This window comes from Solanum dulcamara, chromosome 4 (assembly GCF_947179165.1).
Source record: "Solanum dulcamara chromosome 4, daSolDulc1.2, whole genome shotgun sequence".
In the NCBI taxonomy this organism is placed as follows: Eukaryota; Viridiplantae; Streptophyta; class Magnoliopsida; order Solanales; family Solanaceae; genus Solanum; species Solanum dulcamara.
In genome coordinates, this window is record NC_077240.1 from 37,667,105 (window position 1) to 37,685,279 (window position 18,175).

Sequence of the window (18,175 nt, forward strand, 5' to 3'; positions counted from 1 at the left end):
GAACTACCTCTCCCTCAGTTTTTTTGGTACCATTGTTTACATCAGTCTGTTTCTTCTCTAATACCATCTCCTCAGCCTCACAATCATCATCAAACATAACCACCTTATTTACATATCTTTGTGCAAGCTCATCAATCTCAGAAGCTGCATCCTTTGTCTGCTCAGTCTTATAATAATAGGGCCAGAAAGTACCTTACCACTTCTCGTTGTCACTACCATGCATTGCCCATCTTTCCTAGGATTTTGCACCGTGTCGCTAGGTAAAATACCAGTCTTCATTTGATTTAATGCTACTAACGGCTGTCCCATCTAATGCTCCAACTGTTTGATAGAGGTAGAGTGTGAATCCACTAATTGGTTGATATTAGTCATGTTGCCTCGCATATTCCTAACCCCATACTCAGTCGCCTCAGCCTTCTGTAGGACCTTTGTCATTATTTCTTCCAACTTAGAGTTACCATTATTATTTTCATCCTGATATCTGTTCATAAGTGGCACATTTCCACTTTTGTCATTTTTGAAGTTGTCTTTGTTCTGCCAACTTCCTTTATCATGATTTCCGATCGATCATAGTAGTTATCCCTTTGAAAGTTCCAACCTTGGTTCCAGGAGTTGTATGTTTGGAAACCTCCCTTCTATTAAAAAACTTGGTTTTCTCCTCATAATCAAAATCTGGCTCATCATATCGACTTCCAGTAGCGACAACTTTCACCTTCTCCATCCCTCCACCTAACAATCGCTTGGTCAACAGATCCTTTTGCATCCTCATGTGAGCCATGTCTTGATTACACTCCTCTTCCTTTCGCCTTTTCTCTACTTACATCTCAAATGGAAAACCAAAACCTCTCATATCAGTATCTCTAGTGTACCAGGCTCTTTTATTCTTTGCGAGCTGATCCAAAATTATTGTGGCTTCCTGAAATGTCTTCGCCATGAATGAACCTTCACAAAATACATTAATAACTGGCTTAGTCACATAGTTACACGATCTGCAAAACAACTTCTTCAAGTGCTCATTTGTCAGATTGTGAGTTGGGCATTGCTTAAGCTTCTGGCTGATATCTCCCAAGTCTCATGCACAGCTATAATAGGTAGTTGCCTATGAGCATTAATCTCATCCTTGATTTGCAGCTTCTTGGATGGTGGAAAGAACCTCTTCAGAAATACTTCCCTCAGCTCCCTCCAGGTTATGATAGAGTCATGTGAAAGCTCATTCAACCACTTCAATTTCTCCCCAGACAGAAACAATGGAAACAGACGTAGTCATACGGCTGATTGACTAACCCTAGGGATTTCAAATGACTTGCAGGTGGAGATAAAGTTCATCAAGTATTGGTTGGTATCATCACTTGCTGCTCCTCTAAATAATCCTTTTAGGTTTAACATTTGCATCATGGTACCAGTGATAGTGAACTTCACACCTTGAGGTAGTGATGGGAGGACTATAGCTCCAATAGCTCCCGCTCCATCTGTATCAGCATTATCATCAACTAGGAAAAATTTCACAGGTCTTTGATCTCTACCCCTCACTACTTCATTAAGTTCATCCATGTTGCTAGCATCATCCCTAACTTGATTTTCAGTAAGCTCTCTCAGCTTTTGCTCCTCACGCTCTTGCACATTCATTTTTTTGAATTGACTTTTGCAATTTAGGATCATAAAAAATAGTGGTTCACCCTTACTGCGGATGTTTGGCATATTACCTATTCCCTTCAAATATAAAAATAAGAAGCAAAAAATAAAATTAGGAAATAGAACTACAAACTGAAATAATAACTAATAGCATATTTCAAAGTTGTTTCCCCGGCAACGGAACTATTTTTGTTAACGTTCAAGTATACCTCTCGAAAGAAACATAGACGATCATTAGAAATATATTTAACAAACTAAGAGTCGAGGTTGATCCCATAGAAAATAGGTTGAAACAAGTCTATTAGCAATCACTTTTCAGTTGTAATTTCTACTTTCCAAAAACAAAAGTGCACAAAGTAAAATGGAGTTTTGTTGATTGATTTAGTAACACTAAATGATGCAATAGCAAGATAACTAGTAATTAGGTTGTGAACAATGTGAGAATTTAGCTAGGATTGTGTTTCCCATGACGTTTAACTCAGCATACTAATTGTGTTAGTGATAACATTTCAATCAGTTTCATGTAAAATCTAGCAAGTTATATAACATCTAATTCACCTCCCGGTCCTTTTTAGATGCATTTCATTCATCTCCCCTCGGTCTCAAAATGTGTGTTTTACTAATCCTTATTTTGGACCTCAGAGTATTATCCCCTTTCGGGCTCAAGTAACTTAGACAGAGTTTTGTTTCTTTGAATTTCTGTTATGATAATCTTTTCCTAATCACTACCTCCCTCTCAGACAAACAATGAATACGGGCAGGTTCCCAATGTATGCACTCATCAATAAAGACTTTTAAACAAAGAAAATTATAATACAGGTAAGACATCAAACGAAAGTCACCCTACACATTTGCCTACTTCATTTTGTCATGGTTTCCACAACCCTCGTTATGGGCTTAGCTACTCATAAATGTAAGTAAAGGAACAAGAATTTGTGTAGAATTTATGAAGTAATACCTACATTAATGAAGAACTAAACTTTGAATCACACACACGAACCACGAATCAAGAATAAAAATCAAAATTATATTTTAAAAATCAATCTCAAGAAGTAGTGAAATGTGTCTTCTTATGTCGTTCACAATAATCACCAAAAAAATAATAATATTGTGTAACCCTAAAAATATAATAAATTTGGGTATTTATAGAAGTACAAAATCTACTCCTAAACTAACTAGGAAAACTTAAGTAGGGACAATTCACGCCCACGCACTATGGACCGTTCTGATCTTCACAGTCCGTGGTCATGATCTGTGGTATTTGAATAGGCTCCACCATTGTGTGGCCTTCATATCTTCACACGCAAGAACCACACCTCATGGTACTGACTAAGGTCCGTGCTGGAGTTTGTAGTGATTGCCTTTGCAACATTCTCATTCTTTCTCGGCCAGCCTTCACGAGCTATCATCACAGCCCATAGTAAGCTCCATGACCCAGGAAGGGTTCCGTGGAGTTACACTTGGTCAAAATTTCAGCATCAACTTCTTCTTCACATCAGAATACGCGAGCCACCATAGCCCGTGCAAGGCACTATGGTCCGTGGTGAAGCTCGTGGTCCTTAGTCCTCAGTAAAACAACATCTCAAACCCATAAAATCATCCAAACTCATGTGTGACTTAATTTTTCTGCAAAATAAACAAAATACACATCATATTTACAAAAACATGCTTGCAACGCACACTAATTCACCGTTTTAAGCATCAAAAGTATCGTAAATATGCGATACATCAATAGGGAAGAATGTTTCCACAAGCTAACTGCTCACTTCTTGGTTATCAAGAGACTTCCTTTTTCTTCTTTGGTGTATGTGTGAAGGAAGGTTGGAGTTCTTGAAGCACAAATATAGAGGATAAATTTTCAGAAGATAAGGTAAGGCTACTGCCCAATTGTTCCTCTCCTTAAATACAAGTTTGGGAGGAGAATTTTGTATGTATTTGTCAAGATCTCATGGATGGTTAGTGGCTCCTTTATGTGTGTTGTTATTGGGAGCAGCTTTGGTGATATTGACAAAGCGTGTATAAAGTTATGTTGATGTATAGAAAGATGGTGCGGTGATTTACCATTTGTGTAAGGGTTGTATAGACCTACTGTCCGCCAAGTATTTAGATACTATTTGGTGAGGCCAACAATGTGATAAGCTACTAATATTAGTTTCATCATGACTTATATTGTAGATTAACGCCTAAAAGGGAAGCTGAAACGTGATAGTTATATTGATTAGAAAACAAGGTATGTAAGGCTATTTTGATTCCATACTTTTTGGCATGAACCTAATACTTGCAATTACTATTAACAAAGTGAGTTCCTAAGTGTTATTCCTAGTAAAAACTACATAGTGGCAACATACGATCTTCAACGTAGCTAATGATGTCTTCCCATGTCCTTAGGGTGTCGAATTACTTCAATGTGTGTTTATTATTAGAATCTGTCTTTCTACTCTTCCAAGTACTAGTATGAAAAAGGTAGTCTCAACAACAAGCTTTGCGATTTCTCCTCTTGACAGATGAGGTCCATTGTGTCATTAAAGCTCCTAAGTAATTTATTAAAGTTATATTTGATCATTGTGTCATTGTTACTGCCTTAAGTGCATATTCACATGTCTTATATTACGAGTTCATAGTTCCAAATCTCAAAAATGATCATGAACACCATAATAACAATCTCAAAGATTAAAGAACAATATGGAGCAATCTGTATAGTTGCGGGTGACAGTCCAAGGGCAAAAGCCTTGTATCGGTCAATCCCAATCTGTATAGAAGAGTGGCAGTCCAGGGACTAAACCCTAACATGGGTCGATCCTAATTTGTATACGAGGATAGTATCCCAAGGGTTTAAAATGCCTAGCATGGGTCATCCTCTTTTACCGCTGATCAACTGGTCATTTGTATCATATGTCTTACAAGTTTATGAAGTAAAGTAAGAAAAGGAAAGCGAAGAAGTGAATGTAATGTATGTTATCCCACAAGTGTAAGCAAATGTGGTCTTTTATTTTATCTATACACACACATTGATACCTGATTTCATTTGAGCTCTTTGTTTACACATGGTCATTTTATGCCTTACATATTTAGTACATTCTTTCATACTGACATCCCTCACGGGGGGACGCTGCATTCATGTTGTAGGTACAGGTACTCCGGCTAGAAAACCTCCTCAATAGGAGCACACGACACTCAGCTGATTTTGGTGAGCTCCAAATTAATTTAGGGTTGTACTGAGTCTTTAGTAGATGCATTTTGGTATTTTATAGTAGTTAAGGATACGGCGGGGCTATCCCGACCTAGATTAAATTTTTCTATCTTATAGAGGCTTTGTAGATTCATGTATAAAGTGAAAGTATGCTTGGTTCCTTAACAGTTGTGGCCTCAACGGCCAAGTCATGTACATAAGTTTTGTCCCTATGTGTGTTAGTAGTGTATCTTATATATATATATGTCAAGCTTTATGATTTTCATAGTTATACGCATGGTAAGTACAGTTGTAAGTTGGTTCTCTTGGGTCTTGAAGGCATTGGGTGCTTGTCCATCTTAATGGGATTTGAGGCGTAACAAGTCACGCCACCGTAGCTACCCAACCCATTAAAGCGCCTTATTGCCCCACTATACCACCTGAATACCTGTTATAGCGCCTAAACAATTGTCCCACTGTAGAGGGATGACGCTCGCTATAGCGGCTTGCATGGGATCAGAAACTCAGATACCTTATTGACATTCAATTTTGACCCTCCTTTTTTCTAATTCATTGTTTTAGAGCTTCTAAATTAATAACGTATCAAATTATATTATTATTTTATTTTATTTTTCACAGTTATTTTATTACTATGGCTATTTAGGGTTACTAGTGTTATCTTCGTTGTCATATTTCTGTAGTTACAAATAAAATTATATGTTTTATTATTGAAATAACTATTATCTGTTTACACCTCTTTTTTTAAAACAATGAATTGTCGTCATCTTATTTCATGTTTCGTACTTATTAAATTAATTATAAATCGATATTTTGTATTCATATTTTATATTAGCGGAAGGTCGTAATATCAATATTTTATATGTATATTAATTATTAGTTGCCATCATAAAATATATTGTATTTGTATTAAGTTAGAAACTCAAAATAATTTAAAGAGAAGAAAGAAAAAGGCCAAGAAAATTTGACCAAAGCCCAAACGTTTAGGCCCAAACCCATGTCTTATTCATCAGTCAAGTCACCCAAAATCAAAATTAGGTCTTTATATCTTCTCTTTTTGTCAATACTGCTCTTTCCTCCTCCATTTTTGGCGAAACTTCATCTCTCTTTCACCATTGATAGGAGCTCACCTCTCCATTTTCGTGAAAGCCTTGATAACACCATGAGCTCTCTTCTTATTTTACTCTTTGTGGCAGATTTGTCCAAAGAAGAGGACAAAACTTGTACGATTTCTGATGGAGAAGTCCAAAGATTTGATTTTGAAATTCAAACGGCCATTTTTCAATCAAGATCCCGGCCAGAACACAAACCCTAGCTTTATATTGCCTATAAATACTCGCATTCTGCTATCATAAGCATTTTAAAAAGAATATCATATAATGCCGAGAATCCTATTTTATTTTTCATGTGATATTTCGTTGTATAGTTTAAATTTGATGAACTCGAGGATTAGCTAGTTTACGCTTAAAAGACACGTGTTATGATTTAGCTATCTTTTCACAGCGTAGATGCCCTGTTTTCGTTGGATTAACACTTGTTGAAGATCTATCTAAGTCACAGTTTGATGATTTCCTTTAGCTTCAAGTAGAGTTGTTTCTTTGCAATGTAAAAGAGAAACAATAGTGGTTGAAAATGAAAGACATGGAATTTGTATCTTCTTTTCAGTCATCTCTCTTGTGATGCATCCAAATGGAAAGGAAAGGGAAGGGAAGCTTAGGACCCCTCTCGCTCTTGAAGTGAGGAAAGAGGGAAAAGAAAGGACATTTTTAGCTTGTTCTAATAATGGCTAACTTTTTATTTTCTTTACTTGTTTCACTTAAAGATTATTGACCTTACTGCAGAATGGGTTAATTAACATAATTTTCCAGTATGTGTGGAGCTCAAAAATAATTCTCATAAATTAAAAAGAAAATTACTTTTCTAATCGGTTTCCTTTTGCTTTAAATAAGTATTTTTTTTCTTTGATCTAAATCTTTTTAAGATTAATTTCTTAAGGCTAAATCTCTTCTTTTTTTTAAGAGAAAAGACACGAAGTTGTTTCGTTTTTTTAAAAAATATATTTTAATTTTGCGTGCATTTTATTACTTTTTAAAATAGTTTTAAAGTAATACTATTACATTATTTTTTTATCAACCCCATTTTTGAAAAAAAAATAGTAATGTTATGCCTTAGTTATTATGTGACATGTGTAAAAACAATTTTTAAAAAATAATTTAAGCCTTTCTTTATTTTTTTTCTCTCTTGCTTTTTGACTTTTCCACCCTACCCACCCCACATTCCAGCACCTCTCTCAATTTTCTTTCTTTCTTTCTTCTTCAACCCCCACCCCTACGTTCAAGCCCTCCTCCTTTTTTTTCAATCAACTTCCTTTTTTCTTGATGCCACATTAATTAATAAGGTCATATTAATTAATATTATAGATAAAAAAATAGTGAAATAGATCATAAAAATGGAGAAAAAATTTAAAGCATTTGTTATCGAAAAATATTTTTTCGCCGGATAAAATGGTGACTAGTAATGATCATCTCCCTCTTCATTTTTTCCTTTGATGTTTTATTATCTTTTCATCATCTTTATCGAAAAAATTAAACACCAACGACAAAATGTATTACCAATGTAGTGCAAAAAGCATCTTTTTATCGTTAGAAAATAGTTTTTCACCGGATAAAATAGTGATCAATAGTAACCATCTCCCTCTTTATTTTTTCTTGTCATTTTTATTACCTTTTTATCATTCCTATTAAACACGACAACGCGTTGAAGAAGATCAGAAAAACAAAGAATTCAATAGAAAATAAAACTTAAAAAATGAAAGAAAAATAAAATAAAAAAGTAATGAAATGATTGGTTTTGGGAAGAAAAAATGTTGTTCCCGCGCGTTAGCTGCGTGTTAACAAACGCTGGACCATATTGCGTTAAAATATTTTATTTACAAAGGTATTAAATAGTTTTGTGGGGTAAACACAAAATTTAAGATGTCTTTTTGAAAAAACGAAATAACTTCAATTGTGTCTTTATGTCCTTTTTTTTTTTAATAAAGATTCAAAGTTTAGGATGCCTTCAAATGACATTCTCAGGCTTTGCCCATTTTAATTTCAAGTATCCTTTCGAGAGTTTAATTATTTAAAATTTAAAATTTTATTTTCTTTTATTTTCAATTGACATGCAATTTTACCATACAAGTTTTCGACAGAAAATGCATTCGCTTTCGATTTTCAATGATTTTTCAATGCTTAATTAATTAATTTAAGCTGGGCCGATTAACTATTTTTAATGAATTTTAAAGAATGCTTAATCTCTTTCCTTTATGATAACTAGAACCCCTACTTAGAATCACGTAAGGTTTAGTAGACCTTAATTTAGAGGTAATCGAGCATTACCTTAACAAATAGGTGTCCTAATTTACCTTTAAAATATTAGGTAGCGACTCCTTAAGTTAAATAATTTAAGAATCACCAATATGTTGTACACCGTTTGACCTCGAGTTAAAATGGAGGTATAACAAATCTTTTCAAAAGCCTCTATTTTGCAACACACCTTCAATTCTTGATGTTCCAAACCAACGCTTTCACACCAAGTTCGATTTTAGGAGTTTCACTCACCTGAATTCGATTCCAAAAACTCCTATGGACTCTTTAATGTCTTAAATACATGAAAAATCAACCCAAGACTAGAGATTATCCCCAATCCATTCTCGGATTGTCCTAAACCTCACCTTGCTCAGATTTTGTCTAAGACTGGCCTAGCTTAGAATTTTTAAGTCACCACCCAAAAAGTTTCCTGGCCACAATTCTTTCATCATTGGCCTACCCATAATGAACAGAATGGGTCGTTATAGCTTGGATACCACATCTAATACAGGTTACTATATGATTGGCTCGGGTACTACGTCTGGTACATGTTTGATTGTTCTCATGTGTGTTGGTTCCTTGAGTGAATCAGACTTGTTTGTGATCATGTTGGACATGTTTCGTGTAATTGTTAAGTTGGGATTGATGGCTGAGAATCTTGTTATATTGCTGACTTATTTGATGCATGTGTTGTCCTATATTTACTATGTTCTAGTAATGTGTTTGCATTCGTATCTTAGGAGCTAGCCGATGGTCCTATCAATACAGTGTTGTTTTAGTGTACTGATGCTGCACTTGCTCTTTTTTTTTAGTACAGGGCATACTCAGGCGGCTACTACGCGACCTCAACTATGAAACCCACGTTCTCTGAATCCAAGTTGAGCTGCTCTCTTTCGGGCTATTGTGAGTTTATCTCTACCTCTTAGTCCATTTGTTCGGACCTAGATTCTTGTTCATATGTTTGGGGTTGCATCTCCATATTTTAGACTATATAAAATTTTGATACACGACTTTCGGGTACAAGGGGGAGTAATTTTCCGCAAATGTTTTTGGATAATGATTTCCAGTTATGAAACTTGATTTTTTTATTGCTTAGACTGTTATTTTAGTTGCTAGTTATTTACGGATTAACTTGGGTAATTGGTTCTCTCACCGGAGTTTAGTGTGGTGCCTCTCATCATGGTTTAAGTCGTGATATATATATATATATTTTACTATGATACTCATATTAATTGATGTATTGTGTCTTAATGGACTTGAAAAATAATTTAGAATGGACAATCTATATATAATAATAAAGCTGAATATAAAAACGATGACGTGACGTTCTCTAAGAGCTTCAATCATATTTATCTTTTTTATGACTTTTTTGGCCATTTTTCTAATTTTAAAAGACAACAATTCACTAAAATATTTAAGATAGTCATATTTAATTCTTTCTTCATCAATAGCTATATTTAATTATTTTTTACCATTAATGCTATTATTCTCTTTTTCTATAATATTTCTTAATTTCTTCTTTTACTATTTTCTCCTAAATTTAATCATTAATGATATTCATATCATTTCCTTATATTACTTCTTTTCCTTTCTTTCTTTCTTTTTTTTGTTTGTTTTTGTGTTTAATTTACTCAATTCAAGAAATTTATATCTCTATATAATATAAAAGTATTTTTTAAATCTCTTTTTACAATTTTCTTCCCTAAATCTCATCATTAATGATATTTATAACATTTCCTTAAATCACTTTCTTTCCTTTCTTTGTTCTTTAATCACTTTTTTTTTATTCAATTCAGGAAATTTATATCTCTATATAATATAGAGGTAATTATTTTATCTTCTTTATTTGTGTTTTTCCTTCTTTATTTATTTTTAAAGTTTCACCTCCATAACTTATATCTATTAAACTTCTATCTTAATAATATCATTAATTTTATGACTTTTAAGATTTCATATTCATAATCCTAATTTTAAGATACTTTATGATATTTCTCTATTTTTGTCAATATATATTCACAAGTTTTTTGTTTCATGAAATCCCAGCTCAAGATTATTTCTTATATTTCACTAGTGAAACTATCCGCACTTTGCGCGGTTATAAAAAAAATAATTTATAAATTATTGTATTTCATATATATATAATTTCTTATTTTAAATGAAATATTATGTAATATTTATATTTAGGTTAGTAGCAGAGAATACAATATAGATCTTTGTCTTCATTCTGGATATGATAGTTCATTATTTATTTTAACGTACAAATCTTTCATATGTACACAATAAAATAAAAAATTAGAATATATGTGTGGTGAAGTAAATGAAATAATTAGAGGTTATATTTTGAAATAATAATCTACTGTATTAAGTTGAAAATAATATTTTTTATTTTAATTTTCAATATCTTTTGTTGGAGTACTATCCTCTATGCATACACTGATTTGTTAAAAAAAAAACTTTTGAACTTTTACATTATGACTTTATTATTACATATGTTTACTATAGTCTTTTACATATTAAATAAATATTTTTAAAATTTATGAAAATGAAACAATTAGGAGTTATGAATAATATTTAAGAATAGAAGTTATAAAGAAAATAAATATATGAGTTACTAACAACTTGAATGTATAATATTATTAGACATTAAATATATTAATTATTATGCATTAATTTTTTTTGTAAAAATAAATATGAACAACAAAAATAAGAGAGGAAATTAAATAATAATAATAATAATAATAAAAAAAGGATAAACGATTTGACTGCATAAGATGTGTTACATGGCTACAAAAATCACAATTAAATAACACATAGACAGATTTTTATAGTTATGTATATAGTTAAGACATACAAAAAAAAACAATATATCCTATTACATTCATAATGTAATAAAAAGGAAAAAAATAAAGTTATAAATACATTTCAACCAAGAAAAAAAAGTTAAAAAAATAAATTGTTACATACGTAAAAGAATAAATAATGATATTATAGAATAAATTATTTCATCTTTAATTTTCTTCGCGAGAAAAATAAATATAAAACTGATCTTCATAATTCTTTTGGTTGAAATAAGATGATTATATAAATTATGCTTCATAGGATCGTTGAGAATTTAAAAAGTAGTATTGTCAGTAGGTGTAGCTATAATTCTATTACAAGCCAAAACAAAAAAAACTCCAGCAAAAATAATTTTTTATTATGCTTCAAAAAGTTTTCTTCTAGGTCTTCCATTTCAAGTAGATCCACCACCAGGTTTCGCTTCCTGAATTTATATCAAAGTTCTCGTCATATGCTACTACTGAAAGAAATTTAAACTATACAATACATCTGCAAAATAAAAATAAATATCGAGTGTATGATATTTATAATATTTCTATTCTAATATATCAATTCAAAAATAATTATATCAAAAAGGGGAAAGAAATTTAAACTATACAACACATCTGCAAAATAAAAATAAAAATCGAGAGTACTAACAATTCAAAATCATAATCTCTTAAAATCTAACAAATATTATAATCGCTACACTTTATAATTATTAAATTAGTGTTAGACGAAAATTGACTTTTCGACCAACCACACAAAAATGATGCATTAAAAATATCATTGCTATCAAAATTACCTTAGTATGATTGTCGTGAAGATTTTTTTGATCATATATATATATATATATATATATATACTAGCTAGGAGGAGGATAACAAATATATAAATAAGTATATTCTAAAATTAAGAAAGCACAACCAAATACATAAAAATGAAAAGAAAAACTTGAGAATAAAATATTTTTTGTCGTCATATGCCCATTTCTTGTTGTTAATGCTAAACTTATCTCCTCATTACATGGTTGTTAATGCTTTTCAATTTTGAAAGAAATTAGTAAAGGAGAAGACATGGAGTGGGCTTTTCAATTTTTTAATAATTTATACAATAATTAATATAATAACTTATATACAATTAATTAATATGATTGTTAAAAACTTTAATGAAACTTCATAAATAGGATAGAATATGATTAATTCTTTAATTAAAAAATAAAAAAATAGAGGAAAATATCAAAAAAGGAGAAAAAAGATAAATATGAAGGTGGCCTTAGAGAGGTGCCACATCACTTTGTCTACATTTAGCTTTATATTATATATAAATTGTTCTTTGTAGTATTATTTTGTTATCACAAGTTTTTTGTTTCATGAAATTCCAACTCAAGATTATTTTTTATATTTCATTGTTCTTTGTACTATTATTCTGTTATCAAATTCATGCTTTAACTTGACACGATGAAGAAGACTCTTCAATATTGATTAATTTGTCAAAGAGTGCGTCCGCCAAGAGATTCAAAACGTGGGCACTTATTTTATATTCTTATTATTTTTTAATCTATTTTCTTATGATAAAGTCCGAAGAAAGATGTTTGTGTTTGTGTTTTCTCCATGTAACTTCTTTAATTTGAATTTTTATAATTTTTTATTATTGAAGTCTGTATTTTTGTTTAGATGCAAATTAGTTATTGTAACTTTGTGTGTAATAATAATAACTACTAACCAAGATTCATCAATACTATTGTACAGAAAACTACATATTTACTATTTTGTCCTTTCATTTCTTCCGTGAAGAATAAAAATATCTTAAATTAATTGATAGTCATGATATTATTTAGGTATTCATATTGTAGTTCTACAAATAAAGACATTGTAAGATTGTGTAGAAATGATTACATTAGAGTTATTATATTTTTGGTATGTACTTCTTGTATTCATGTTTTAGTTTGACTTGAATAATAAAATAAAAGTTATTGAATGGTGATCGGCTTGTGAAAATGAATGTAGACAAGAGTTTAAAAATTTGTGCCTTAATTTAGTATTTTTTTTCTTTATTTTTTTAATGATTAAGATTATAAAAATGATGTTGCTTAATTTATTTATTTATTTATTGCATGTTCTCTCCATATTCTTTTTTGTTTTATATTTTATATGAATTATTTTTATTATCGTAAGTTTATAATTTTTTGGGGTCCAAATTAACAACTTATGACTTTGTTGGGAGTCATATAACTAGTATCCAAACGTTTTTCTTTATGAAATCAATTATACGTCTATATGTATATATATAAAATATGCATATATTTAATATCTCTTCTATCTATATTATATGTATAATATAATATATAATTATTGACATCTTGTAATCTTTTTTAACCGCGTGAAGTGCAGATAAGTTCACTAGTTCATATAAAAAGCAAAACATGAAGGAAAAAAATCTCTTAATACACTAAATTAAAATTTTATTTTTAGTATAATGGACAAATAGAAATGAATGAATTGAGTAACATTTTATAGGACTTAAAAAAATAATTAGGAGGAGTAATTAGTGTAAAAGGTACAATGTGAGAAAAATTGTTTGAAATGTGAAAGGGAAAATTTATTTTTAATACACAATAGGCAAGTAAAAATGAGATGAGGAAATAACATTTATTATTTGTGATAATAATAATTTGTGTAAATTTTTCTTTGTTCTTGAATTGTGTAGAACGTGGTCCATGAAACTAAAGGTGGACCTTCCTTTTCAACCCTTTTTTCTCTGCCTCGACTCTTCGCGTCTCCTTCTCCCTCCACCATCAACAAACCCAAGCATCCTCTTTTATCTTCAAAAACCCTAAAACTTCATCGCTCAAAATCTCCCTTAAACCCTTTTGGAAAAATCCCTAAACTTTACCCAATTTTTCTAATACAAATTTTAAAAGAAATTGCAAGATACCCACAATCATAGACACTACAGTACTTCATTATACCAAAGACTCAAACGTTCTTGCTGCTATTCCCACTTCTTTAACTTTTAGGATCTTTGCAGATCCATTTTCTTTTTTGGGTCTTTGGAAAATCTTGCCCCCCAAAAAATGGCTGCTAATCGGAGACGGGTTGGAGATGATCGGTTTTATAGCCCGCCGGCGATGAGGAAGCAGCAAAAAATGAAAGCCAAGTCAAGAATTGAAGCGGAGAGTCGAACAGAGTCTGATGATGGGGCATCGTCAACGGCGTCGTTTTCATCGATTCGAATTGAGAATTTGACGAATTTCGATCGGTTCTTGGAGCATACCACTCCTAAGGTTCCCGCTCAAGTTTTTCCCAAGGTATGACTTCTTTTGTTTGTGCATTGATATTTGTTATTCAAGCAAATGGTCACTTATCTTGTTTGCCAATCATTAGCCATCAAATTAGTTTGTATGTCTTATCCCATTGGCATTAAGTTGTAGATGTTGGGGAAACAGGAAACTGTGCCTTGATGTAAAAGTTACTGCATTTTAGGTGTTTGTGAGTGTTTTCAGAGTTTGTATTATGACAATGTCAAAGAACATTAATGAGGAGAACTGTATTATTTAAAGCCTGTAAACGATAATCTGTTTCTCACTGAATCCTGCTTGTACCGACCAGACAATATTCTCAGAAACTGGAACCCTACCATTTTGTAACTAAAGGAAATTTATGGAATTTCACCTAGTTTCATGTGGTTATGACTTATGCACATGCCTTTTTTTTTAGATACTTTGGTTGTATCGTGTGTGTAAACCATCTGCATGAATCAGGTGTTCAAATGAAATGGTTTGTTACTTTCTTCTCCCATTTGCATGGAAGACCTAGTTGTGTATTGTGCTTATGAAATGCCAGATTTCTGTTACTTTTATGCTAATTTCTTCCTTAAATCATACGAGTGAATAATGGCTCAACAATTGTCTCCTTGGCTTGTTTATTTGAATGCCTTCGTGTAATTAAGATCTAATCTCCTCATTTGTTCAGTGGCTTATTCATATTGCAACAAAGCAGCAGTTTGTGGAAAACTAGTTTGAATCCTTTGATCTCCTGATACTCAAGTTAATCCAGTGCATTTGCATATGTGCAGACAATCATGAGAGGGATGAGGAATCTCGACAATGATTCCCATCCATACTTCATCTTGGGTGACCTTTGGGAGTCTTTTGGGGAATGGAGTGCATATGGAGCAGGAGTTCCTCTGGTTTTAAATCAGAGTGATTGTGTTGTGCAGTATTATGTGCCATATTTATCTGGGATTCAACTTTACATAGACCCTTCGAGGCCCTCCATCAAGCAAAGGTAAGCTTATTATGTGCACTTTCTGCCTATTTGCTGATGATAAAAATAGTAACTGTTTGGGCCACAGGGAAAGAAGTGTTGAAGAGTTTCCAGAATAATTTGTCTGATTTCTTCTTATTATTTAATATAAAGATGCATTCTCCATTATGTAATAAATGTTAGCACCTTATCAAAAAATATGTAATAAATGTTACTAGTTCGGGCTGAATCACAATTGTCCTCGTAAATGTTCACTTCAGTTGTGAGGATGGTGATTTTAGTCTAGATTCTGGTTAGCTTGGGATTTGGTTAATGTGTAATTTTATTTTCTTTTATTTTCCAAGATTGAATGTGATTCATTCTGTAAAATCCCAAGGTTAATGAGAAGTGGATACCTGTACCTCATGGCCCTGCCCCTGCCATTGCCATTGCCACTGCCACTGCCACTCAATCAAAGTTGAAGTGTGCACCTTCTTCCATGTGTTATATTATAGGATATAGGTTTTCTATGGTTGGTCATTTAAGGCATATTCTTAATTATAAGTTTTGTTATTGAAGCGCTTCAGGTTTTTCATAAATGAACTCTGAGCTCATGTATTGCAGAAAGAGTGACCTTAAAAAATGTTCGAGTAAACATATTTAACAGGGTTATGATGTCTTCTCTTATTGATATGGCCTTGCACAGGTTCAAGGTGTGGCATCAGATGTGCATGTATTGTCCTTGAAGTTGAATTCTGTTGTTGATTATTTGCTCAGCCTTTACTTCTTTGAAGTTTTTATTTTAATCCTTGCTTGACGACGGAGGTATCAAACTGTCTCAAGGCTTTTAATGTTTTAATTGTGCTGCTCATCTCACCTACAAGTGAAAACTAGGTTGAAGTAAGAGCAATATTCTTTAATAATTGAACCATACAGACTGGTCTGTTTTCTTAAAAGTGAGTTCATTTCAATTGATTAGTGCCTTTGCTTGTGGATAACTGGTATGCATTAGCTGCATTTTCTTTCAAATAACAATCTCGGGCTTAACTTTTTCCAGGAGACCAGGTGAAGAAAGTGATGCTGATTCTCTCAAGGAGACAAGTAGTGATGACAGTAGTGAATATGGGGCTGGAGCTTCAAGGGTAGCCAATAAAGTTCATGGAAGTTGGAATCAGCAGAATATAATTGCATCAACAATTGATGGAATCAAACATCTCTCCCTAAAGAAGGATCCTTTCTTGGAATCTTCCAGTGATGAGAATGAGATGGGGAACTCTCCTGGTCTCCTTGTATTTGAATATTTTGAGCGAAATCAACCATATGGTCGTGAACCTTTAGCTGATAAGGCAAGTATTTTATCTTCAAACAGAAGTTTGTCTGTCTTCCATTTTTTCCCGTGCCATAGCATTTACATTCTTTTGCCCATACAATTGCAGATTTCAGGCCTTGCATCTAAATTTCCTGAACTGAAGACGTATAAGAGCTGTGATCTGACGGCTGCAAGTTGGATTTCTGTGGCTTGGTATGATTTTCTCCTTTCAGCCTTCAGTGAACAAATATCCTTGTAAACTCATGTGTTGATACTAAATAGTCTTCCCCATTCCATTATGAAGGTATCCCATTTATAGGATACCAACAGGACCAACATTGCAAAATCTTGATGCTTGCTTTTTGACTTACCATTCCCTCTCAACACCTTCTGGTGGTGGTATGTCTTTCATCCTATTTCTTCTCTATTTCTGATCAATTCAATGACATGAGCCAGTTGATTGTTTTTGAAATTGCTGACTATCTATTGCTTACACTTTTTGCAGTTGCTAGGACTGACTGGCCTCAACAGCATGGCACAACTACTAGTAAAGGCATCGTCGATGCTGGTATGTCCGCCAAGCTACCTCTCCCAATCTTTGGGCTGGCCTCTTACAAATTCCAAGTATCTTTTTGGTTCCCCGATGGAGTCAATGAATGTCAGAAGGTCAACTCTCTGTTACGAGCTGCTGACAATTGGCTCCGGCTTTTGCAAGTTAATCACCCTGACTATAGTTTTTTTGTGTCTCATAATTCGTATCGAAGGTGAAGCTTGTCTTATTTTCTTTTAAGCATAACATCCTGAGATGCTTGTCCGGTTGTACAAGCTTGTCACTGGGTATAGCAAAACTAAACTTGAAAGTAGCCTTCTGATTACACAATACACGCTTTTGTACTTTTATTAGTTATCCTTAGATGCAAGAGTGGTAAGGTTTGTGGTATGGTCATAAATGACAATGAAGGTTAGCATCTTCACTGTTTCCTATAGCCACCTTGTGTACATTGGAGCTTCCTCAATCAACAGCGAGTTGCTGGATATGATGTTGTGATGACAGTTGCTTTGTCAAGCTAGCTCTATTTTGACTTAAAGTTAACGTTAATTTGAAAACTAGGTTGATTTGCTGTCTGTTGTGCATAAAGAATGGTCTGTAATACCCCCACTAGTATAATATCACCTTACAGTATATGAATTTGTATATAGCTATGTTTTTAGAGTCGGGCTTAGTTTACTAAACTCGACTGATGGGATGTCTATTTTAATTAAACACACTAAATCAGCCCATCTCAGCGTTTCAGCTATACATATTCTCTATGCACTTCTGCTTTGGAATCTAATTCACAGTTTAGATGCTAAAATTTGCTTCAATACTAAAGAATTCTAAACAAGTTGGAGATTTTACAATTTCCTACATATCCAACACAATTAATTACTTAAGTATCTATTCCTCTTTATGTTCATCAATTTATGTGATGCGATTTTTGAAATTTGTAATTTTATACTTGTCTTGGAATGTTTTCAAATACATTCTCTTTGGCAGTAACTAATAGAAAATCATTTCATTTTAAATGAAATAAGGGTGAACTCTTCGTCTGTTAGTAGCCAGCGTATCTTTTATATCACCTATCACACAGTC

At 32.6% G+C, this 18,175-nt stretch overlaps 1 protein-coding gene across 1 annotated transcript; it reads left to right on the forward strand.

Annotated features, from left to right (window-relative positions):
* Positions 1–13,649: 13,649 nt before the first annotated feature.
* LOC129887329 (uncharacterized) lies at positions 13,650–17,739 on the forward strand. The gene is made up of 6 exons (XM_055962393.1): positions 13,650–14,296; positions 15,064–15,275; positions 16,291–16,579; positions 16,670–16,755; positions 16,847–16,941; positions 17,048–17,739. The coding sequence occupies exons 1-6, from the start codon at positions 14,063–14,065 to the stop codon at positions 17,308–17,310; spliced, it is 1,179 nt and encodes a 392-aa protein (XP_055818368.1). The 5' UTR covers positions 13,650–14,062; the 3' UTR covers positions 17,311–17,739.
* Positions 17,740–18,175: the final 436 nt, after the last annotated feature.

Bases quoted from the DNA above. Each gene is read 5' to 3' on its own strand.
- LOC129887329 (XM_055962393.1), top strand. From the start codon at position 14,063: ATGGCTGCTAATCGGAGACGGGTTGGAGATGATCGGTTTTATAGCCCG. The intron at 15,276-16,290 runs GTAAGCTTATTA...AACTTTTTCCAG, and splicing joins AGGCCCTCCATCAAGCAAAG to GAGACCAGGTGAAGAAAGTG. The intron at 16,580-16,669 runs GCAAGTATTTTA...ATACAATTGCAG, and splicing joins GTGAACCTTTAGCTGATAAG to ATTTCAGGCCTTGCATCTAA.